This window comes from Coptis chinensis, chromosome 4 (genome assembly GCF_015680905.1).
Source record: "Coptis chinensis isolate HL-2020 chromosome 4, ASM1568090v1, whole genome shotgun sequence".
NCBI classification, from domain to species: Eukaryota; Viridiplantae; Streptophyta; class Magnoliopsida; order Ranunculales; family Ranunculaceae; genus Coptis; species Coptis chinensis.
In genome coordinates, this window is record NC_141459.1 from 2,722,667 (window position 1) to 2,747,207 (window position 24,541).

The following is a 24,541-nucleotide window of genomic DNA, read 5'->3' on the forward strand; positions in this document are numbered from 1 at the left end:
AGTAAAAGGATTGCATTATTCTAGCATAAAGTTTGTAATTAATTATGTACAATGACAACTCTAAACTCTAAAACGGTAAAACCCTCCCACATAGTACAAACTATAGACCTTCAAATTCGTAACTTTGTATACCATATAACTGGGTAATAGAATATCTTGTCTAAAAGCATTCCCAATGCAAACAACAACTTGTTACCTCCACATAGGCGTCACATAGGACTATTTCTCATCATAGTTTACTTTCTTGGTGAGAAGCTACTAGGGATTGTCCAATGCAAATGTGACTTTAAAATTCGGATGAAATATTTTATTTTGTCTGAATGTAAAAAATGAAAAAATATTAAAAAAAAAAAAACGGACGGAATGAAAACATAAAAATTAAAAAACTCGCAGGACGGAATGAAACTTCCGTCTGAAAAAAAAATAAAAAATAAAACACGCGAGACGGAGTAAAATGTTCTGCCCGAAGATCACAAGTCGGCAACTATCTCAGTAGCAAGTGCTACCCTCATTGTAACTTAGTGAAAAACTACCCTCATTGTCACTCTTGCATTGGGCCATTGTTTTTGGCTAAAAAAAGTGACAAGTTGCTATTTCCCCTCAAACTCAAAGCTGCTTGTATTGGAAAATAGGGGTGATAAAAGGGTCGGGTTGGACTAGCCCGCCTCTCAAACCATAAAAGCCCTCTTGATTGAGGGCTGGGTCAGCCCGCCCATATTTTGTATTGAGGGTCGGGTCGAGTAGGGTCAAGCATGAAAACTAAAGCCCTTAACCCGCCCCTCAACTTTCATTTTTTAGGGCCAAATGAGGGGGTCAGGCCGGATCTAATTATACTTTACTAGTTTATTTTTTTTTTTGTGATTTTTTATTTATTTTTATCATACTTTGATAGATTATGTATATCAATTTTAACTAAGTATACAAAACTAATTGTTATGCCTTTAAAAAAAAAAAAAAGATAGAGATGGTGGAAGAGATGATATTCTTAAAACATCTACATTTTTCATATTTAACTATGTTGTTACTTGTTAGGTTGGATTTGTTTTTTGTATGACTTATATACATATCATTAAATCAATTACAAAAAACATATATGCTATGTTATGTTCTAATTTATCCCCTATTGAAAACTGATATAATTTAGTGTTTTTTTTTTATACAATATAGATAATTAAAATATAATACATAAATATGATGTAAAATAACAATAAAACGTATGAGGGCCAAGTGAGGGCTGGTGAGGGCTTAATGAGGGCCGGGCTCATGCTTCAGAACCTAGGCCCTATCCCGCCCCTTATAAGCATGAGGGCTGGCCGGGCCGGGCCCTCAAATATGTGAGGGCCAACTTTTGAAGGCTTGAACATGCAATTTTGAGGGGAGGGTCAGGGCGGGTTGAGGGCCTGAGGACCACACATTTTGCTATATTGGCTTGTTGCTCATAGGGCAGGGAATCGGGTCGGGTTTGATTTGAATCCGAATAGTTTGGGTTCGGGTCAATTTTCATATCCGTTTATTTATTTGGATCGGGTTTGAATTCGGGTTCAGGTTCAGGATATATTTTTTGGGTTTTTTCTTAATTTTCAAGTGAGCAGAGCGAACGTTCTGGGCCGAAGGGGGTATGTAGACAAAATGTGATTTGGTTGGTTTATGTCTATCTGTCCTCATTTTTGTTCTCTTCTCTTCGTCTCTCTCTCTCTCTCTCTTTCTCTCTCGCTCAATTCACTCTTCTCTTCTCTCCTCTCTCTCTCTCTCCCTCTCTGCTCTCCTCCCTCCATCACGCTCTGTGATATACTAATCAAGTGAGCTTATGCGAACGTTGTTGAGTTGAGTTTTTTTAGAGGGTGTAAAATGACTCTTGGTTGTTGTCTGTCTATGCCCCCCTCATAGTTTCATTTTTCTCTTTTCATCTTCCTTATCTCACTCTGCCCTTCTCTTCATCTCCCTCCTTCAATTTCCTCCTCCTCTCATTACTTACCCTTGCTATGTAATTAATCAGTGTTATTTATGAATGTGTTATATAGAAATCCTACTTACTTGTGATAGTATCTTCACTGTTATCTCTATCGTCATTCATTTCTTCGTCTTGTGAACCTACATTTTCCTCATCTGTTACATAATAATTTTAATTAATATGTATATAACGACAGTAAAAAAAAATATATATAATAAATTGATAATTTTACTTACCACCACTTGAAATTTGATCATTGTAGTATGCGTACTCATTTTTTATGTCCATAGCATCAACACCAATTTCATGTTGATTTGTTTTTGTGGTAGTTTGCAAAGGCGTTGTGAAAGATTGGTATGGGAATTGATTTGCCGGATAATTTCCATAAGTAGTCCAATTCATCCATTGTGTATGTGTCCCACCTATAGAAAATATAATATATAAACCATGATATATAGAAATTCACCTTTTATATAGTTTTTTTCATTATGCATGTTTTTATTTCTCTGATAACATATTTGAAGCCAAGAACAACATACATAAGTAAGATACATTTGCATGTCCATTCGATTGAAGACTTCACCCCAATACTTGGAATACCTCTCCTGCTAAGGGTTATCTTCAGTCCAAATTTCATGTACAGGCCAATGATAACTTGGGTGCTACAGGATGATCCTTTACAACCATCACTCAATAACAATAATAGATTTTGGAAAATGATAAAGTGAATTAGAAAGTATTTTAGTGTTCATACTTTTTCCTTTCTTGGATTATTTGTATAAGATGATATGTTTAGAACAGGCGTGCTTGCTGATTTGAGTGTGATTTAGAAAGTAAAATTGTCAAAGAAGTATCCATGAAGAGTTGAGTGCTGGTGTCGAGGTAATGTAGTGTATATTTGGGTACTGACGTACTGTAGTACCCGACTATTGAGATAGTAACTGTTTGTCATAGATGTTAAGTTGGTCAAGCAATTTTGTTTGGTAGTTTGCTACCATATTAAGTGTCCCAGGGTGTATAATGTTTTAGTATATTAGGGACAAATATAGTCTTTGTTTTTCTTTTGATTGTTGACTAATTATTGATATACCGCTTGTACAATATATATTACAGTTTCTAATTGAAACACTTTCCACGTATACTTAAAAGTTTACAATCAAAGTACCATAATTAGAGTAGAGTAGTACCATAACTGACAAACCGATTGAAATCGACTCATTTGATTCTCCTTTGAACATAACATGTGAAACACAATGCTGAACATCGCAATCTCTCCAGCAACATAATTACCAACAATGTTACCAACATCATAACAAATGGACCATATCCTAAAATTGTTTGAGGTCTATTTTGCATTTGTCTCTACTTGATTGATTTCCTTCACTGAAAGAACACACATACTACTGGAAGTTGTCACTCGTCTAATACCAGAAAAGTTGTGGAAGCGGTGAGCCACCTTTCTTCCTCTTTTCATCTTCTTTTTACTTTTGTCATTTTTAGTTCTCCACTTCTCCGTGAAGTGAATTACATATACTGAACTTTGATTAATTTTCAATGTACCTCAGTTTTGTTTGCTATTTGCCTACAATCACTTAAATTTTCTTGCAATAATCTTAGGCTTGTCTAGGGAAGATGCGTTGCTCCATCATCCATTCAGGAAACAACTTCGGTCCAGATCCATGTCCAGGAATTTCAAAATCTCTATTAGTTGATGCACAATGTGGATGAGCTACGGGTGTTGTTGCAGTGTCCATTGAAGAAGACTAATTTCATTCATTCTGTATAACATATAGTGTTCAGTATAGATTTATTTTTTTGATTCATCAAAATAAGGATATGTATATTATTTGAAAAGGTATAATGTTGTAACTTGTAACTTGTAACTTGTAACACAACAATTCAAAATTATAAGGGTGAACTAGTGTTCCCCCCCACTAGATGAGCCAATTAGGATTCCCTCCCCTCCTCTCCCCTCCTCTCCCCCCAGATTGGAAATTAGGGTCTCTCTCCTAAACATACGGTCAACTTGGTTTGACCGTTAATTTTCAAATCAAACAACTGAAAATGGCATAAATGCCCCCACCTAATTAAAATTGAATATTTTCTTTTTGAAAATAATGAAGGCATTTGTATAATTTTAAATTGTTTGATTTGAAAGTTAACGATCAAACCAAAGTTGACCGTGTGTTTAGGAATGAGACTCTAATTTTCCATCTAATAGGGAGAAATCCTAATTGACTCATCTAGTGGGGGTAATACTAGTTAACCCAAATTATAATTGTACTTCATTCCAATCTTTAGCCTTTGACATCCTAATGCCAAACTTCTCCATTTAGTGGATGAACAACTGAATTATCATCAGAATCCAATGCTGCTGATTCATAGTATGAAATCTTATCCCTGACAAAAACATACATATAGCATTATAGCCATGCATGCAGGTAACACTTGTAAGTATCAAAGTTTTGTTTCATATATGCATGGAAGATGTGAAGTAGTTGGGAAAAGGGTGAATGAATCACGGACACATGTAGTGATGCTGATATAGGGACAAGGTCCTACCTTAATATAAATAATCACAACTTAATTAGATATGGGTGGACGTAATCAATCAAGACATAGATAGCCTTGGTTGTTGCATGCAATCCGGTTGAAGATTTGTCTGGTTGGTGATTGGGAAGAGTGAAGGACCATGTTTTTCCCATCATTCAGTACTGTGTATATTTTAGCTTAACAAAACCATGTTCTCCGCGTGCAGACGTAAACATCACTACTTTTTATTTTGTTCTATGCTTCCTCTATTGTCATGTTCAAATTGATAAAATTGATTCCAAAAATTATGTTACGAAAAACGATTAAAAAAATATCAAATTTTACAAGTTTTGAAAATATGGGGTCTAAACTATTTTTTTCAGTCAATTAAAAGACAAACCTTTTAATTTTTATAATGTGGAGACTAATTACACATATAGTCTAAATTTCTCATAATTTACAAATTATATACATTGTTATACACCATGTTAACACAAAAATTTTATGTTTAACCTCATGGATAACCATAAACAATTTTACAATCTTCAAATGAATCGATTGACTATTATGGAGAACATCTCCACCAAAAAATTAATTCAAACTTTGAACTTTTAAGTGGAGTTCATATAACCATGTGAAAAATTTAGATTGTTATACATAACATTCTATAATCTCATGACCATACTACAATCCCGAAATTAACATTCGCACGGTGTGAAAAAAATTAAAAAGTTTAGTCTCCAAATTTACCGAAAAAAAAAAAAGTCTCCATATTATCAAAAATTGTAAAGTTCAATATTTTTTTAATCGTTTTTCATTATGTTATATTTTGGTCATTTGCGCACTCAGCAAACTGAGCAAATACTTTGAAGGAGAATCACAATAGTAAGCATCAAGATGTACAATATCTGATCTTTGAGACAGCTGGTCACAGCAAAAATCTTGTGTCAGTTCACTTGTATTCATTACTTCCCGCGGTCTTAAAATAACAAAACAAAAAAACATCCCACGCGCTAATCTCTTCTCCCCATCACTTTCAAACTCATTTTCAACTTTTCAAGTACGTACACACATTATAAGTTTATTTACTATAACGCAATACTTAAACACTCTGCTTTACACTTAAACCTCTCTCTCTCTTCTCACTTGCAAAACATAACTGAACTCAACAATGGCTGAGAGAAGCCTTGTTTTTTTCTTCTTCTTCTTCTTCTTCTTAAGTTTATGTTCAGTTACTTTGGCAGCTAATGTGACTTACGACCGTCGGTCATTAATCATTGATGGCCAAAGGAAGCTTCTTTTATCTGCTTCCATTCATTATCCTCGTAGTGTTCCCGGTGTAAGTTAGGCTATATCTACTCTTTTCACATTTTAAATATCATTTCTTTATTGCTTATTTTTAATATAAATAATGTTTCTGAGTAGATGTGGCCGGGATTAGTTAAAACTGCGAAAGAAGGTGGGATTGATGTCATTGAAACTTATGTTTTCTGGAATGGTCATGAGCTTTCTCCTGGAAATGTCAGTTCTTTGTTTTAATCTTTTTCTTATATATTATAATAAAAATTTGTACTGATTTCAATGTGTTGGATGTGTTTAGTATTATTTTGGGGGTAGATGGGATTTGGTAAAGTTTGTGAGGATTGTTCAACAAGCTAAAATGTATTTGATATTACGGATCGGTCCATTTGTAGCGGCGGAATGGAATTTTGGGTATGTTTATTACTGTTGATTAGTTTTATTTATGTCTTCAATATATGTAGTGTGAAAGCCCAATGAGTAATTTTGTATGACAGTGGAGTACCAGTTTGGTTGCATTATGTGAATGGGACTGTTTTTCGAACTGATAGTGAACCATTCAAGGTATGGTGCTGACTGTTTTCTTGCTTATTGATAATTTCATTTCAGAGTTGTGCGCATTGTACAGACTATTAACCAAGAACATCTATTTTTATTTATTTATTGTTTTATTGTGTGTTTTAGAGTCATATGCAGAGCTTTACAACGTTTATAGTGAACATGATGAAGCGTGAGAAGTTTTTTGCGTCACAAGGAGGTCCTATCATCTTAGCCCAGGCAAGTCTGAAGTGTCATTGTTGTTAAGGCACAATTTTTCTGATAAAAAATGAAAGAAGAGAAAATTTAAGATCCCTCTAGAACTTATATAATGGTTTATTAAGGTATGCACTTTACGGATCCCATGAGAAAATCTTAGAGAAAATTGTTAAAATTTAGGTAGATGAAATAGGTTAATGCACCTCGGACTATGAAGAAGAATAGGAGAATAAAGTCAATAAACCATTCCTTAGGTTCATTCAACTCCAAAACGTAAGTTTAGAAAAGATTCTTTCAGACTCTGGACCTCAAGGTTAGGATGGATGTGAACTTAGAGTTAAGAAAACCCTCTCTTCTATGAAACGTTTATGGCTTAACTTCTTTCACTCAATTTGGTGACTGAGTCTTCCTGAATGTTAACCTCTTTGTATCATCAATATTCTAGTCGATTCAAGAATTTGGGTTGAAGCTGCTAAAAAAACTAAGTTTCTTAAAGCTCTCCCATGGGCCATACTGTTCTGTGGGGTTATTGAAGAGCCTCCAAATCACTACCCACCAAAAGGGCATAGAGTGGAAACAGAGTTAGAGAGGGATCAGATTTAGGTTGAGTGGAAACTTAGAACCAAAACTTGTGTGTGGCTGTCTTAATCATTAAGAGGAGAAGTCGTAACAAATTGCAAAACCAAAGGAATGGAAGCGATGCACATTGACAAAACTGAACATTAACTAATTCTTGCTCTTATTTAGAAGGTCCTTAGATTAGGAACTAGAATGAAATTTCACGAAAGAAATTTGCCAATTGCTTCCACTATCCAATAACAACATTGCCAATAGACTCTTTTAAAACATTTTTTCGGTTGATAAGATTTTTCTTATTCAAAGTGCATTATCTGTAACTTTGGTCTGACCTGTATATATTTCTTTACTGCAGATAGAAAATGAATACGGGGACATTGAAAGTGTCTATGGAGATGGAGGAAAGCCATATGCGATGTGGGCTGCGAAGATGGCTCTATCTCAGGACACAGGTGTACCATGGATAATGTGCCAGCAGTATGATGCTCCTGATCCGGTGGTAAGGGTTCTATCACACTTTTAAGTTTTTCATGGTGATAAATGATTGATCTCTTTTTGAAGCAAATTATAGTTAAAACAAAGAGAAACAACAGATGCTTAGATTGAGGTAATCTATTAAGAAAGCAAAATCAAGAAAGAGCACACAACACAGACGCCACCTAATTACAAGATAAATCAAATGCAAAGCCGGCTAGTTCTTACTGGTCATGGTGGGATGTCAATGGAATCAAATTTTATTACAATCAGATTTATAGGTGCCATTAGAATCCGAAAGTAATCCATTGTCCAGTTCAGGCTGATGGTATTTTATCCGGCATGTGATAATTAGTATGTATCTCTATCAAATTCTCTTCGAAAAATAAAAAAAAACTATAATGTTTAAAGCAGAGTCTATAGTAGTCTCTATGAACGTCCCATGACCAGAGCGGAACTTTTAAAGCATTGTTTCCTCTGTTGCAAAATTTACTCCTTAGATTAGCTCTGGAAGTGGCCTAATTTGGGCCTATCACCATACAGAAGTTATGTTTACAATTATCTAATTATTCTTCAGATAAGGTTCAGTTTATCTAATTGAAATGGAATTTGATTGTCTATAAATGAAGAACGTAGAGAATTGAAAATTATTGGTTATAAAGCTCTATTTGTTGCAATGCAGATCAACACCTGCAATTCATTTTACTGTGACCATTTCACACCAAATTCTGTCAACAAACCAAAATTTTGGACTGAAAATTGGCCTGGATGGTAAATATGTTCTTTTTCTGTTTGTGTTTTCCCGTTGTAGCTACGAGACCTTTTATGTTTGATCAAATAATATAAGTGCTACTTACAGAGAACAAATAATTTGGTTGTGAAGTGTTTGTTTCTGATCACGGAATTGTATTGCTATTAGCTATTTATATTTCATACTTGGTACATAACATTTTGCCAGTTCTGGAGAGAAATGACTGGACTTTACTTAAGATAGCATCATTGAGAGTAAATTGTTTTTCCTCGAAGTTTATGATTAGTATTGTTCTTCATGTTTTTCAGGTTCAAAACATTTGGATCCAGAGATCCTCACAGGCCACCTGAAGACATTGCTTATGCTGTTGCTCGTTTTATCCAAAAGGGCGGCAGTCTTAACAATTATTACATGGTATCTTATATCAAACTTATACCTTAACAGATGCTAAATCTACGTGTTACTTTGTTTGTAGTTTTTTATTTCTATCTTATTTTTCTTTAATTTAGTATCATGGCGGGACAAACTTTGGTCGCACTTCAGGGGGGCCATTTATTACGACGAGCTATGATTATGATGCACCCATTGATGAATACGGTGAGTTATTCTCTGCAACATTCAAAGTTGAAGTTTAAAAAAACGAATGTAGTCATACTTCAATATAAACTCTTTCTCTCATCCGATTTACATTGATATTTCTAAACTGTTCTTGAAATGGTTCTAGGTGTCGCTAGGCTACCAAAATGGGGACATCTAAAGCAACTTCATCAAGCCATAAAGTTATGTGAACACGCACTGCTCCATGGTGAGCCAACTCTTTTGTCTCTTGGTCCTTTGCAGGAGGTGAATGTCTAATCTTTTAAATGAAATCATATAGTTTTATGTACATTTTCTTAATTATTTTAGATTTTTCAAGATCAAGAAATATTTTTAAGGTATCATGATCTGAGTCAATTCAATTCATACTATCACTAGAACTCACTTTCGACGTGATCTGAGTCAGCCAACTATAGTTAACTATTTTTCGACCTACCGTAATTTAGTTAACTTGAAAATAATATATGTACAAGCTCAGTAGCTGAGTTATCACTAACTTCAGATTGATGATTCTTTTTGAATGGAATTATAAAAGGGGTGCTATTGTTGAGTATGACCCATAGTTGCTCTTTGTGCGTTGACTTTTGAGTGTGTAAACTCTCTTCATTTGGGTGTTAAAAGGTACTCCTACCAGTGTAAAACTTGATTTTGGAAATTGATGCAGCATAAGTCCATGTTTTAGCAATATTGCTATAACCTTGGCAACTTTTTTCACCTAGTGTGTAATAAATACGCCTCTACTCCGCCCAAGTGGAGAGCAATACAGTGCAAAAATGTTGTGAAAATTTACACCTTGTTTCTTTTCAGAGCCTTAATTGTGTTTTGAGACTGAGTATGGGAAATAAAAATAATTTTGTTCTCATTCATTTTACGGTAAAATAACTTTACATTTTATGTTCATTTGGTGTACGTTCTTTTCAATCGGCTTGTTGTGTATTCCAGCTGTTACGCTGTCAACATATTGCAAAGTCCAATCTACATCTTACTGTCAATCTGAATTATTTGTTTGAGCTTTTAGCATTTCTTAATTTCCATACACTGATAAGCCTCCTGTGTACGTACTGTTGTCTACTTTGACACCACACACATCAGAAACACATATCAAATTTGAGATGTTCATGTAAGTATGTAACCGTTGGCTCTAGTGCTCTACCTTTAGGCATTCTCTTAGTGATGTACATTCAGTATACACTTTAGGTTCCTTTCTATCAAGTGTTCGTACTATATAAACCAAAAACCGTCGTGGATATTTATGAGGTGAAATCCTTGTTAGAGTTTTAAGAGGACATGCCTCGAGGGGATTTACCCAGTTCTAAGACGAAGTTTCTATTATGTAAAACCCTGTTATTTTCTTATATATATTTAGTGATACAAGGCCGAAAACTAAGATCGTATCCTCTTTTTATCTCTTTTCTCTCCAAACATCTTTTACCATTAACAATAATATAATATCTTTTGATCAGCAACAATAATATAAGTTCACCATCCTTCTAATGGGATGAGATAATTTATTCTCTTTTCTTCTCTTAATTGCATGTGCTACCAACCACACTTACTATGCAAAGTCTCATTCAAGTTTCACAAACTATGCAGGCCGATGTTTATGCTGACTCTCTAGGAGGGTGTGCTGCCTTCATATCTAACATGGATGAAGAAAATGAGAAAACTGTGTTTTTTCAGAATGTGTCGTATCACCTTCCTCCCTGGTCAGTTAGTATTCTTCCGGACTGCAAGAACGTCGCCTTTAACACTGCACAGGTGCCTATCTTATGTGCTTGCTACATAGTTGTTTCCTTTTCTATTTCACTCGTTCGAGCCATTGCTCAGTTCTAAGATTCATGCTCCTTGTCATGAATTCATTGTAGTAATGCATTCTAATCCTTCTGATATATGCCTCAAGAGTATGAATTTGCTCCTGTAAACAGACAATAACTATTACTAAGATGAACCACATCTTACTCTGCATACTTATCTGATGCACAAGGGCTGACAAAATATACTGTCATGGGTTAGAATGTTATGTCATTGGCTGGTAGAACTACCATTTTATACACAAGAACTACTGCAGTATGCCTTTTGGCATTGTCATATTAACTTAGAGATGCACCTTTTTTTCATTTTTTTTGCTAAGTAAGCAAGATTTGTATCTAATGAAATGCCTTTCAAATGAAAATTTTAAACAGGTCAGCTTTCAAACATCTATAGTGGATATGGTACCAGAATATTTGCAAGCATCGATGATGTCACCTGATAAGGAGTCTAAAAGCCCCCAGTGGGATGTATACGTGGAACAATCGGGAATTTGGGGAGAAGCTGACTTTGTCAGAAATGACTTTGTTGACCATATAAACACCACAAAAGACACTACTGATTATCTCTGGTACACAACAAGGTTGGTGTTGGTATTGGTATTATCAAATTAAAGTCTGTTAGATTAAACTCCAGTTTGCAAACTACTTGTATTTTTAGTGTACGTGTCAGACACCTCTTACACATGAATGTCGTAAACATATGTTGGTGTGTTTGGAGCTCATTTACTGTAGACAATCCTAGCCAACTGCATAGATTTGGAATAAGACTTTATACTTGCTGTAAAATCTTCTTTTCCGTTTTACTCTAAAATATTATTTGCGACTTTGCTGTAAACATTTATGCAAATTTCAAGGACATGTGAATGTAAAAAAGGTTTAACTCACGTTATTCCGAGATACTGACAAGGTCTCAAACTATATTTTGTGGCAGGTTGCATGTTAACGAAAATGAAGAATTCTTATCCAATGGAAATCAACCGATTCTTGCAGTTTCATCAAAGGGTCATGCTCTCCATGCTTTTGTGAATCAGAAATTACAAGGTACTGATCAACTTTTCTATCTTCTAAGTTCTAACTACAGATGCCAGTTATACGTCTGCCTGTGAAATCCTTGGATAATATCTTAGAGTGCAATTCTGTTTGTTTGAGTGCCGATCATGCCTTAACCGATCATGCGGTTTTAAGTATTCCCTTACCTTTTTATATATAGGTTTTTTAATAGTTTTTGGGGAAGTAGGTTTAAAGTGCTGAATGGGGGTGCAATATCACTTTTATGACCAAGTTCTTAAGACATATTAACTTGTCATCAAATGAATGTTCTTACAAGGCCGTTTCTTCATTTATATATAGCAAGTGCATCTGGAAATGGCTCGCGTTCCGCCTTTGAATTTGAAAGTCCCATTCTTCTCAAGGCAGGGGACAACGAGATTGCACTCCTTAGCATGACTGTTGGATTACAAGTAAGTTACTATCTACGGAAAGTGCTTCTGATTTGTGATTCTAACAATGTGTCAATGGCAATACCATATCATTATATTTTAGTGTAAGGGCCGACATCAGAATTTGACAGGATACAGAAACCATGTAGAAGTTGGGTTGTAAACTTGTAAAGGAGACTAACACTTGCATAGATGCGCCTGGGGCTCTTGTTATGTTTTTTATTTCCTTATTCCACTGAACTGAAATCTGTTAAAGGGAAGTCTGTTGAAGCCACATAAAAGTTTGAGTCTCAAATGGGCCAGATACACTATTTTAGTATTATATAGCTACATTATATAGATATTTCCCGGACAGTCCAGATATTTATTAATGTTCTAATTTCCTTATTGGTTCAATTTTTTCTGTTTTAGAATGCAGGTCCATTTTATGAATGGGTAGGGGCAGGTCTGACAAGTGTAACGCTAAAGGGGTTCAAGAATGGAATGGTTGACTTGTCTTCATATGCTTGGACTTATAAGGTAGTACTTTATGCTATAACTCTCTTCTAAGCTTGATGTTTCTCTGTAGGCTCTGTGTCTTCAGAGTTCTAATAGTCTTAACCTATTTTATTTTTTCTTTCTGCTTCTTTCTTTCTTTTCAGATTGGATTGGAGGGAGAGCACCTTAAAATTTACCAGGAAATTGGCCTGAATAGTGTCAAGTGGCAATCAAGTTCAGAGCCACCTAAAGATCAGCCTCTCACCTGGTATAAGGTGAGTATAGTATTATGGTGTTAAGGCCATTGAACAATAAGGCAATAATGCATTGTGTATAACACAATGAGGGACTCTACCACGTGTATATGGAATAGTAAAGAAATTGGTGATGCAGTAATCCTCTCTAGCCTGTTTAAGAAATTGATTATTCGGTTCTTTAAGAAAACTAAACCTGGTTGATATTGCAGGCCATTGTGGATCCCCCATCTGGAGATGAACCGATTGGTCTGGACATGATAGACATGGGAAAAGGCCTAGCTTGGCTTAACGGTCAAGAAATAGGAAGATATTGGCCTAGAAGAAGCTCTATTCATGAGGAGTGCCCTGCCGAATGCGATTACAGAGGAAAATTTAGCCCAAACAAATGCAGCACTGGTTGCGGAGAACCAACTCAAAGATGGTAACACCACTAACAAAGACTGAATTTACAGAAACAGAAGAAACTCATAGTTTTATCAACTTGGTTGTCCTCTTATGCTCAAAATTACCCTGTCACACTTAAATTATGATTTTCAGAAATTGTGACATAAAAGGGAAAAAAGAAAAAGAAAAAAGTGGCATGAAAACCACCATTCAACTTAGTTTTTCCCTTAAACTTGGAAAATTCTAATATTCTGGATGCATATGCTTTGGGGCATCTTTGCAAGTGTTTGTGTCAGATATTCAAGGTTGAATTTTATCTTGGATGATTCTGATTACATTTCAAAATGCGTAAAATCAGAGATGACTCAGTTGAGCTCTTAGAAAAGGAAAGACACCCCTACACAATTTTTGTAAGCTGTTTATTTTGTATATCTCTTTAGTCCTTTACTAGTTCCATAGGCAATTTCTCTTAAATTGTTCACTTGTCCAGCTGTCAAAGGAAGCAGAGATCGAACTTGAACTTCCACTGCTGGAGTGGCATATTCTACCCTACTAATCCACATACTTAGAGATCACCGCATATATAGTTTTCTTTTTAGATGAAATGCGACAATATTAATTTTTTCAGCCAATAATGGTATTCCAGGAACCAGGAAGTATGTCTAAATGTCTAATAGAAGCTACTGTCTGTTAGTTAGTGTCACGTCACCCAAACTGTCTGGCAGTAGGAATGATTTTTGGTTGAAGAAACAGCCAAATGTGGGGAGAGTCATTCTCGTCTACATGAAGTTGCACTCCTTGATGTCCTCAACAACATAATCCATTTGTTCCACACAGTCAGTCAAAAAGGAGAGGAGGGGGTAGGAACAGTCATGGATTTTAAATCATTTTCTAAGTACTTATAGTTCTTTCTTCTGATTTAGGTATCACGTTCCAAGGTCTTGGTTTCGGCCTTCTGGAAACGTTCTGGTGATCTTCGAGGAGAAAGGCGGGGACCCAACTAAGATCAAATTTTCAAGACGACGAACAACAAGTGTCTGTGGTCGCATTTCAGAGGATTATCCTTCTTTTGATCTTGAATCTTGGGACAAAAACATTAATAGTGATAGGAGAACAAGAGCAAGTATCCACCTGAAATGCCCTGAAGGCACTCTTATTTCCAACATTAAATTTGCAAGCTTTGGAATTCCGAGTGGGAAATGTGGATCTTACAGCAAGGGATCTTGCCATGATCCAAATTCAATAACTGTGGTTGAGAAGGTAAATCATATTCATCTCTCGTTACTTGCTTTAGGAGTGTATTGAAATCATCTTAATGATAGGGTTAGTTGCCATATTGTATGAACCATGTTTTAAGTGGAAGACATTAACTTAATCAGCAATACCTACTTCAGATAATCTACATTCTAGAAAATTCTACACAATCACAATATATTGCATATCCCACAAACAGACGCTTTCGAATGGTCAATATTTATAATTTCATTGCATGCAACTATATACCTTGGGGGAATTGTTTAGCTACTATCTTCTTATACCATGGATTTATAAATGGGAGGTCCGATATAGTATTCAGTTGATGCTTTGAACCAAGGATTAGCCATGTGCGATCCTTGATAGCCTTTTAACAACTGACTTATTGGCTAATTGTACTTTGTTATGACAGGCTTGCCTAAACAAAATTGGATGTGCTGTAGAATTGTCAAAGGATCAGTTCACGGATTTGTGCCCCAGCTTGACAAAGAAGCTTGCAGTTGAAGCTATCTGCAGCTGAGAACCAATTTGTTCAATACTGGATTTTGTACCACATGTAATGTTGTTCCCATGTTGTAAGTTGTTGATTATTCAGTCATCTTGACACAAATTACAAGGAGAAGTGCAATCCTAAAACCTTTACGGCAGTGCATTCTGTGCTAAGCACTTATTGTGAACTTTACGAGAATTTTGGGATTGAGTTAGTAACTAAATCTTTGAGTGGTAGTTTGATACAAATCCTCGATGATAGTAAGGAAAATGTTCACTAATAACAAAACTTTCCCGCAAAAGCATGTAGTAACTAACATAATCACTACAACAAGAGAAAGCACAACTGAATATCAACTATTAAACTTGCCCATGCAATCCTATTCCCATCCCGTAAAAAGTATGCAATTTGAAACAAAACTTGAAACTTATTAAAGGATCCCGTAATAAGTATGCAATATTAAACAAAACTTGAAGCTTATCATAGGATCCTAGCGTTGTTACCACAATCGGCACACTGCATCAATATTTGGGGGCTAAGCAAAACCCGATTGCTAATGTGAAGAGTGAAACAAAGGGTTTTATAACTAATTTAATTTTATAATTTCTAATTTAAAATGTTATAACTCCTTAAAATAATGGGCTGAAGCTAAGTTATATTGGGAGCCCTTGGGCTGCGGGGCTCTAAGCACTTGTTTATTTGGCTATAGAATAGAGCCGCCCTAGGAGCAACCCACTAGCACTAATGGATGGATATTGGTGGGCTCGGACCACCATCTCTTAAAAAGTAGTGGAGAATCACTAGTGTTCTGAAGCACCACTCTACTGTTTGAGCTAAATTCTATAAAGAAAATTTAACAATTCTACTAGTCGGTTTAATAAAGATTGGAGTAGAAAAGAATTATAAATTTATAACTACCAAAAAAAAAAAAAAAAAAAGAAATCGACTTTTTATTTATTTATTTATTTTTATTTTAAAATTGGTCATGTGGACCGTACTGACCCTACCAAATCTACTCAAAAGCACGTGGGGATATAATATAATATTTCTCTCTCTCACACGAATGACGAATCAAACTCTTATTAAGGGAGATAAAAACCCTCGACTGAACAAACAAACAAACAAAAAAAAAAATCAGCCCCGAGAGAAAATAAACATAGACCAAGAAAATAAAAACAACAACAATGGGTGTTCTTCATAGTAGTGGAATTTTATATCTTAGAGAAGCTCGTTCATGTTATTTCTTAGTCATATGTTTTTCTATAGTAATGATTTGATCGTTGTCGTTTACGTATCTTTTTTTTTTTCTTTCTTTCAAGTTGTCTTTTTTAGGGTTGTAATACATTCTTCAAGAAGTTAACACCAAAAAGAAGAAGATGCCGAGGATGAGTCCGGATTTATTAGATAAAGACGCTGAGCCGTTTGTGGAAGTTGATCCAACGGGTAGATATGGTCGTTATAATGATTTACTAGGCAAAGGAGCAATGAAAAAGGTATATAGAGGGTTTGATCAAGAAGAAGGGATTGAAATTGCATGGAATCAAGTTGACTTGGGTCAGTTCTCAGATAACGAATGGATTATACCTCGTTTATTCTCTGAAGTTAGATTGCTTAGTGATTTGAATCACAATAATATTATATCTTTGTATAATTACTGGACGGACAAGGAGTACAACACGTTGAATTTCATTACAGAGATATGTACGTCTGGTAGTTTGAGAGACTACAGGAAGAAGCATCGCCATGTGTCTGTTAAAGCCTTGAAGAAATGGTCAAGGCAGATATTGAAGGGTTTGGATTACCTTCATACACACGAGCCATGCATTATTCATCGTGATTTAAATTGTGCAAATGTTTTCATTAATGGGAACATTGGAGAGGTGAAGATTGGAGATTTTGGGTTGGCAGCAATTGTTGGAAGGAGTCATGCGGCGCATTCTGCAGTGGGGACACCTGAGTACATGGCGCCGGAGTTGTATGAGGAGGACTACACAGAAATGGTGGATATTTACTCGTATGGAATGTGCGTGCTGGAGATGGTGACGATGGAGATTCCTTACATGGAGTGTGACAACGTTGCTAAGATCTATAAAAAAGTGTGTTCTGGGGTGAGACCTCAAGCGTTAGAGAAAGTCAAGGATCTCCAGGTTAAGGCATTTATTGAGAAGTGCCTTGCTAAACCAAGGGCAAGACCTTCTGCTACTGACCTACTCAAAGATCCATTCTTTAACGGCCTCAACGATGATGATGATGCCTGATAACGACGACAACAACATTGCTTCTTATTCTTTAGATCAATTTAGTTACTGGTGTTTTTATTTTTCTAGCAATTTTTAGCTATCCGATTCTTAATGAATTGATGAGAGAAATTGTACATAACATTTTCCACCTAATAAAGTTTTTTTTTGGTATCCTTCGTTGATTGATTTATCCAGTGCTAGTGTTTTGTGAGATTACACTGCACCTGCTCCAAATCGTGAACCTAGGATTTTAATGAATATGTAGCATTAGTTGGATCAGACAACCCCTATAGTGGAAGATAGCGAAACCAGATGATTGATTTGTTTGAACAGGCATTTAAACTGCAGTCTCACTACTCCTTTGAGCATCGGCTGTGGTTGAGGCAGTTTCTGACACTGAAATTTTATTAGAAAATCTGTTTGTCGTTTTTAGAAGTACTAGAACTGATTTATTTTTTCCTCAGGAACTTTGAAGTTTGTTTCTATGCCACGCCCAATTGGAAAGATCTCTGCTGTTGGAAGGGTGGGTTATAAATTGTTAATGCTCATCCGTCTTACAATATTCTCATGTTCTTGATTTTCTATAGTAACTTGTTTTATGCATCTAGGTTAAATGATATCATCCTATATCATCCCTTCATATGATTATGAAGGAAATTGCAGTGTTGCTCCCACAAATGTTGTCATGCTGTTCATTAAACAACAAATATTTTCTTGCTATAAAGATTACCGAATTTCAAAATGAATAAACAATAAAAACGGTAAAAGTCTTCCAATTCTCGATGTTTACCGATTTTTTATGATTTTTTATATGAGGATATCGTAAGATATAGCAAGACTTTACATATATATATTTGTAAATTTTGAATTTAATATATGCTCGAAATAACCCTGACAATCCTGACATGATGCACAATCACACACTACATACTATTTTATGTTTTAATTATTTATGGTTTTCCTAATTTTTTCTGATTTTTTTAACAAATTTGTACGAATTAACGATTTCTTCTCTACCGAATTGATACCTAATTCCGAATTTGTGACTATGCGTTGGAACTTAGGCTGAAGGATATGCTTGTGGATTTGGTTGAGGCAATATCAAAATTATGTTGCTAGATGTCAGCTATGTAAAAGGAAGGTATTGATTGGCTTGCACTGTTTTTATGGTGGACGTTCTGTTGGATTGAGCTAATGTGCGAGTTCCATAGACCATCTAGGGATTCCTGATTCAGGAAATTGGGTATAGGTACACAGACACAAATTTTTTAAGTTCAGAGGAAATAACAAACTTTTTTTTTTGTTTTTCCTTTATAAAAACTGAAATTTGACATCGGTTGGAATTTTGCTTTTATTAGTCCCAACTCAAATTCTTACCAAAAAGGTAATGGGTTAATCAAAATAATTAAAATTCATCCGAAATCTATAAAATTCCAATTAAAAGTGAGATGAATTTCTGGAGAGACCAAAACAATGTGGAAAACATCAACTTCAAAAACGGAAAAAATGTATGTTGATTACAACTAATTTCAATACAACTTTAACAATTTAAAATGCATCTCTGATAATTTTGAATAACATGTTTAAGCTTGATGTAATTCAAATTGTGAAATTGTGAAAAGACAAATGATTTTTTTTTATAAGACAATTGTATTATTTGATTGCAGTACATCTTGAAGCAATAACGATGAACACACACGCATGGCTGTGCACATTAAATTTTTGTATTATTTATTTGTGGAAGAAATTGGCAGTTACAAATAAAAGGGTAAAAAAGAGAAATAAGAAGTTTAAAAAACAGTTAATACACCCAAAAAGTGATGTGTTGCTAAAATTGGAGTAGAATCAAAAAATAATATTGGTCTTTCTCTAAATAAAAAACACACTAAAGAAAGTGTCTAGAGCCCAATTTCTAGATTCCTGATTCATGGTAGTTGAGACTTGTGACCAGCCGTTGGATGCGTGTCATCTTGGTGAAGTTTGTGAAGATTGTTAAACAAGCTAAGATGTATTTGGTAAGTGCTTTCTAACTCAGTTGGTAAAACTTTTGGGTGATGATACCAGAGGTCTGGGGTAGACTTGCCCACACATTTTGTAAGTGACTTCTAGCTTAGTTAGTAAAATCTTTGGGTGATGATGTATTTGATATTACGAATCAGTCCATTTGATGCAGTTGAATGGAATTTTGGATATGTCTCTATTATTGTTGAATCGTTTTATGTCTTCTATGTATAGTGTGAAAGCCTAATGAGTAATTGTGTATGACAGATGAGTACCAGTTTGGTTGCATTATGTGAATGAGACTGTTTTTCGATCGATAATAGACCTTTCAATGTGCGCTGCTGACTGTTTTCTTGCTTGTTGATATTTTCATTTCAGAGTTGTGAGCATTGTACAGACTATTAACCAAGAACATTTAATTTTGTTGCTCTTTTTATCGTGTGCTTAGAGTCATATGCAGAGCTTTACGATGTTTATAGTGAACATGGTGAAGCGCTAGAAGTTTAACAGGACGAATGTGAACTCCTTTTGTAAACATACCAATTAAGTTACTTGTAAATGAATCTTATACAAGTATACAACAAACCTGCAACACATGATCATTGGGAAGGCCATGAATTCTTAACAGAATGTTAATTTCAAATAAATGGAAAACTAGGAGTTTAGCCACCTTTTCATACATTTGCATAGAACAACGCCGTGACAACACATGACGTTCTGTGATCTCTTAGAATAGTAACAACTCTTTTTTAGCTAAAGTGAGCATTTGTAGAAATAGTAATAACTCATGTAGGCCTCTCCATCGCACTAACACTAATCTCAGAACCAACACTAAGGCTTCAGTCAATCAATTTGGCTCTTTATGGACATAACAATTATATGTATTAGTACATCAATGGTCATCTGAGACATCGGCTTTCTAGCAATGGCCTTATCGGATTATCTTCCTTGATAGGCACTACCTCGCTCAACTCAATAGTGCTTCATTTTAGTGCTGCTTTAGTGAAGGCAATTGAGTAAAGGAAAGAGGCTAGCTTCTTGCCTTCCATCCCTTTTGCTTGCTTATCTCCATCTCAACAGTTGTGGGTTTGGCATTCTCGTCCACCAGAGTGCTCATCAAAACCTTATAATAAGTTAAAACCACAGTTGAAATTTTATTACACTCGCAGTATAGATTGGGATTAACTGTGAACTAAATTGTGCCAGTCAATACCTGATTCTCCTTTGTTACGGATAGATTTCTTTTTCTTCTGACTTTCAAAAGTTGGTTGGAGAAGGGCCTTTTGCAATGGTAGCTCGGCAATGAAAAGAACAGTTTGTGCCCAACCAGCATATTTGCCAAATTTGCTCACAAAGGCTTCTGCCACGCGTATACATAGCTTTGGCGTCAAACGAGCATTTGCAAGCTCTGGTATCAGATATCTAGTTGCAATCTTGGCTCAACCCCAACAACATGAACATATATCAGAACTTGAGGGCAGTCAATAAAAGTACGGTATATAGTTAGCAAGATGCAGATGCAGAAACATTTCATCAAACACAAATCTCTGAATGTCAAGTATGCAAAAATTTCATGTTGTGAATCTTTGCCCTGATTTACTAAGACTATAAACCTCAACTAGAAGCCAAGGGAATGTAAATCATGCCTCTACAATTTTCTCATTTAATCGTCTACCATCAGCCGTTACAAGTTCAGTTTTTGAATCACCAAATGTAGACCAATCTATGTTTGTTTTTTGGTGATAAGTGAAAGAGCCAGTTTGCATGTTTTAGCAATCAAAACAGAATTAAAACAGAAGCATGCCGCATACCTGCCAGACATGTGTATCAACAGGAATAGCATGGTGTTGGTCCAATGAAAATAGAGCAATGCAGGCTGCGACCTTGGGACCAACACCAGGTAAAGTACAGAGAGCTTCAACGACTTCATTAAGATCCAAATTACGAAGAGAAGCAAGCCACTCTGCACCTCCACCAGGTTTTGATTGCAAGGACTTAACTGTGCCAACTATGTACTTTGCCCTGTTCACCATTCGCAACAACCAAAAGAACAAATGGTAAAAATGTCAGATGGGAATGGTCAAAAGACCATATGTTGAATATCTTGAAAAAACTATAAAAAGTAGATGGAATAGAGGAAAAAATGATTTGGCTGCATGCTGGATTGTGAAAATGCTTCATGTAGAATTTGACATGTTTCTGTTGGTAAAGAGTCCGAATTCCCCTTCCTATGTTTTAAAGCGATTAATCATAATTTTCAGAGAATTTAAATTTAAAAAAAAAAAAAATTGTATGCTGATATCTTTGGTAGCTTATATTGAAATAATGTAGACAGACAATCCCCGAGGAGGAACACTTCCAAATTAATAGTATATACCCTTAACCTATTGATGCTATAACCTCCACAACACATAACTTCTAAAACAACTCACCTAGGTGCAAGAGTTCTTTAGGATGTGAAAACACGTGTCACATGGTTCAATCAAGACTCAATATCATTCTTCCTATACAGTAATGCAAATATGAAGGTTAAAATGCTATACATAGAGAATGGATATAGGTTCCAAGATGATATACATAACATACTAAAAATATTTGCTGGATAGTAGATACATCAATATATACTACTTCTAAGAGGAGGGCTATCTCCGAGTTATGAAGGTTCAAATTAATGCTATATACCCTTGACATACTGACGCTATAAACTTCACTCCACATAATCTTTAACATAATTCACCTTGGGTGCATGAGCTTGTGACCATGCCAGTACACATTTTACAAGGTTCAATCAATAGTCAAAAGTCATTCTTAGTGAACAGCAATGCAAATATGAAGCTTGACTGAGCTTGCATTGAGACAATCCATCTTTCTGATGAATAGTATAAGTTCCAAGATAGTGAGCAGTGATAAGCCTAATTCATGATTCATCCTATTGATATTAAAATGATCCAAATAGATGGGCAAACAGCTACTTAACAAATAATGATACACAAAAAACAAAATGCAGCTAAACAAAAACGTAAAGAATACCCAACCTGTATCCAAAACCAGCAGCTCTAAATTCATTCTCAGAAACCAACGACAAGCGTTCCAAAGACGGAAACTCATGAAAATCAAACCCTTCAACACTCCCCAAATAAACACCTAACGACGAAATAAAATCAACCATCCCAGTAATCCTCCCAATATTATTATTCGAAGAACAAAGAAACTGAACTAAACACTCAAAAGGATCTTGTCTAAGTACCCTAGCACCGCCTAACCTCAACGCAACATCCTTAAACCTTAAATCACAAGCCGAAAACCCTTCCCACATTTCGCGTAACGAAATGCCCCACGTTGAGATAATCATTCAAAGCTTCCTTAACATTACACTCATGATTAGTCCTATGAACATAAAATGCAACATCACCGTTACCACTGTCAAGCTGTTTTAATGAAACAAGGTGGGACTTAATAACACCTGTGTATTGATAAACCCCAGTTTGTTTCCATCTAAATGTTTGCCCAGTTGGAAATGTCAGAGGTAAGTAAAGTTCTGTTTTTGATATATTGAGGGGTTGCCAAGTAATGGTTTGTGAGGTGCAGGGTGTTTTTGGAATGAGAGTTCTTGTTTTGATTTGTTTGAATGAAGAAGTGATGGAAATGGGTTTGGGGTTTTTGAGATGTGGTGGTTTTTGAGTTGTTGAAGGAAGTGGGTTTGAGGAGATTAATGGAGTTTTTGTTGTTGGTGTTCTTTGTCTCTTCATCACTGTTAATCCACTTCTTAAAAATTGGATCATCTTCATATTTGGTTCCAAATTCAACAGAGTCTCGTGCCAAAACAACGGAATGTCGGATATCGAAATATCGGATACCGGCTGGTTATATCATTGCATATTTGCATTGGCATGTTCACGTCGTCACCAATTTGCCGACCAGTAAGAGCACCATCAACGCGTTGTTATTTTTTATTTTCAATGTGAAAGTTGACAATGTTTATAGTTTTCAAATGATCATTTCTATTATAAGAATTGTCAAAACTGGAGTCAAATTGGTTAAGAAAATAGAAATGGTGTGCACGGGACAACTTGACCCGTCCAAGAGTGGGACGGGACTACTTTAGCCATCCAGAATTTTTTTTTTTTTTTAATAAAAAATTCAAACGGTTCGATTTTGTACCAGTTGGGCTTTAGTACTATTGGGCTTTTGCACTGTTGGGCCTGGACGATTTTAGAATATTTACAAAAATTGTACCGTTGGGCTTTTGTACCGTGGGGACTGAACATATACTTGAGTGGTATTAGATTATATTTTAGCGTACTAATTTATTTAAATTTTATGTTGTAATCTGTTTTTATTGTTTACGTATATGTTTTTCTTTAAATAAAATTATATTTTGTTTTAATGAAAGTATATTTTCTTGAAAAAATGTGTTTGTTTATAAGTTGAAATTAAAAATAAATCAACTCAACTAGAAATGAAAAACATTACAACTTAATTTGAAATAAAAAACACAAAACATCTTATAAAATTCTACGGAATTAAAAACACATGCAAAACAATTAAAGACAATACACTAGGGAATTAAACAAAATACAAATATTACATATCCTACACTTAAATTCTAAGAGGTACAACTTGTTTCTCCACCACACATTGAAGGATTGCATTGATCGCACAAGCCACACCTAGGGCATAAATCTACTGCTTCCTTGCAAAAATTACATACATGTATGTCAACCTTTTTTGAATGATAGATGTTGATATTTGAGGGACAATCATCAACATCACACTTTAGAAGTTTGTCTTCCAATGTTCCATCATCATTGATAACTATGACCACTATCATCATACTGTTGCATTCAAGGTTTGGGCATTTGATGTTATGTATGGACATGAAGTAGCATAATGACCAACTTTCTTACACCACTGACAAATCTCAGGTGTAGAAATGTGGACAATATTTGATCCGCCCATATTGGTAGTTGAAGTTGAGATAGAAATTGAAGTTGAGAAAGATTAGAGAATGAAAATGAGAAGCTAAAGTGAGGAATGAAAATGACTTTGAATATATATGCAAAGGCCCAACGGATAGAAATATATCCGTTATAAATAAATTTCAACGGATAGAAATATATCCGTTGGGAATAAATGCCAACGGATATAAATTGATCCCCCTTGGGAATAATGCCAACGGATATAAATTGATCCCCCTTGGGAATAATGCCAACGAATATAAATTGATTGGAGGAATAATAAATTGAGGCTCA

The 24,541-nt window shown here is 35.3% G+C and overlaps 2 protein-coding genes and 1 pseudogene across 4 annotated transcripts; 2 read left to right on the forward strand and 1 right to left on the reverse strand.

Moving 5' to 3' along the window:
* The first annotated feature begins 5,602 nt into the window (after window positions 1-5,602).
* On the forward strand, window positions 5,603-15,296 carry BGAL10 (beta-galactosidase 10). 2 transcript variants are annotated; one of them, XM_086606216.1, is made up of 19 exons: window positions 5,603-5,822; window positions 5,909-6,004; window positions 6,084-6,196; window positions 6,280-6,346; window positions 6,467-6,563; window positions 7,474-7,613; window positions 8,271-8,359; window positions 8,648-8,753; window positions 8,849-8,936; window positions 9,064-9,182; window positions 10,530-10,694; window positions 11,120-11,328; window positions 11,679-11,788; window positions 12,098-12,207; window positions 12,598-12,705; window positions 12,828-12,938; window positions 13,130-13,341; window positions 14,228-14,564; window positions 14,971-15,296. In XM_086606216.1, the coding sequence occupies exons 1-19, from the start codon at window positions 5,655-5,657 to the stop codon at window positions 15,076-15,078; spliced, it is 2,553 nt and encodes an 850-aa protein (XP_086462342.1). In that variant the 5' UTR covers window positions 5,603-5,654; the 3' UTR covers window positions 15,079-15,296. The 2 variants fall into 2 exon arrangements, with proteins under 2 accessions (XP_086462342.1, XP_086462344.1); XM_086606218.1 differs by having other exon boundaries at window positions 6,467-6,559; window positions 7,470-7,613.
* A 789-nt stretch (window positions 15,297-16,085) lies between these two features.
* On the forward strand, window positions 16,086-17,461 carry LOC147501188 (putative serine/threonine-protein kinase WNK11 pseudogene; annotated as a pseudogene). The gene has a single exon (XR_015219783.1). The product of XR_015219783.1 is annotated as a putative serine/threonine-protein kinase WNK11 pseudogene (transcript).
* Window positions 17,462-19,907: 2,446 nt separating this feature from the next.
* OGG1 (8-oxoguanine-DNA glycosylase 1) lies at window positions 19,908-23,120 on the reverse strand. The gene is given in 5 exon segments (XM_086606219.1): window positions 19,908-20,412; window positions 20,503-20,722; window positions 21,101-21,311; window positions 22,325-22,623; window positions 22,625-23,120. Coding segments are annotated over 5 exon segments (1,233 nt in total). The 5' UTR covers window positions 23,078-23,120; the 3' UTR covers window positions 19,908-20,362.
* Window positions 23,121-24,541: the final 1,421 nt, after the last annotated feature.

Bases quoted from the DNA above. Each gene is read 5' to 3' on its own strand.
- BGAL10 (XM_086606216.1), top strand. From the start codon at position 5,655: ATGGCTGAGAGAAGCCTTGTTTTTTTCTTCTTCTTCTTCTTCTTCTTA. The intron at 6,005-6,083 runs GTCAGTTCTTTG...GGATGTGTTTAG, and splicing joins ATGAGCTTTCTCCTGGAAAT to TATTATTTTGGGGGTAGATG. The intron at 14,565-14,970 runs GTAAATCATATT...TTGTTATGACAG, and splicing joins CAATAACTGTGGTTGAGAAG to GCTTGCCTAAACAAAATTGG.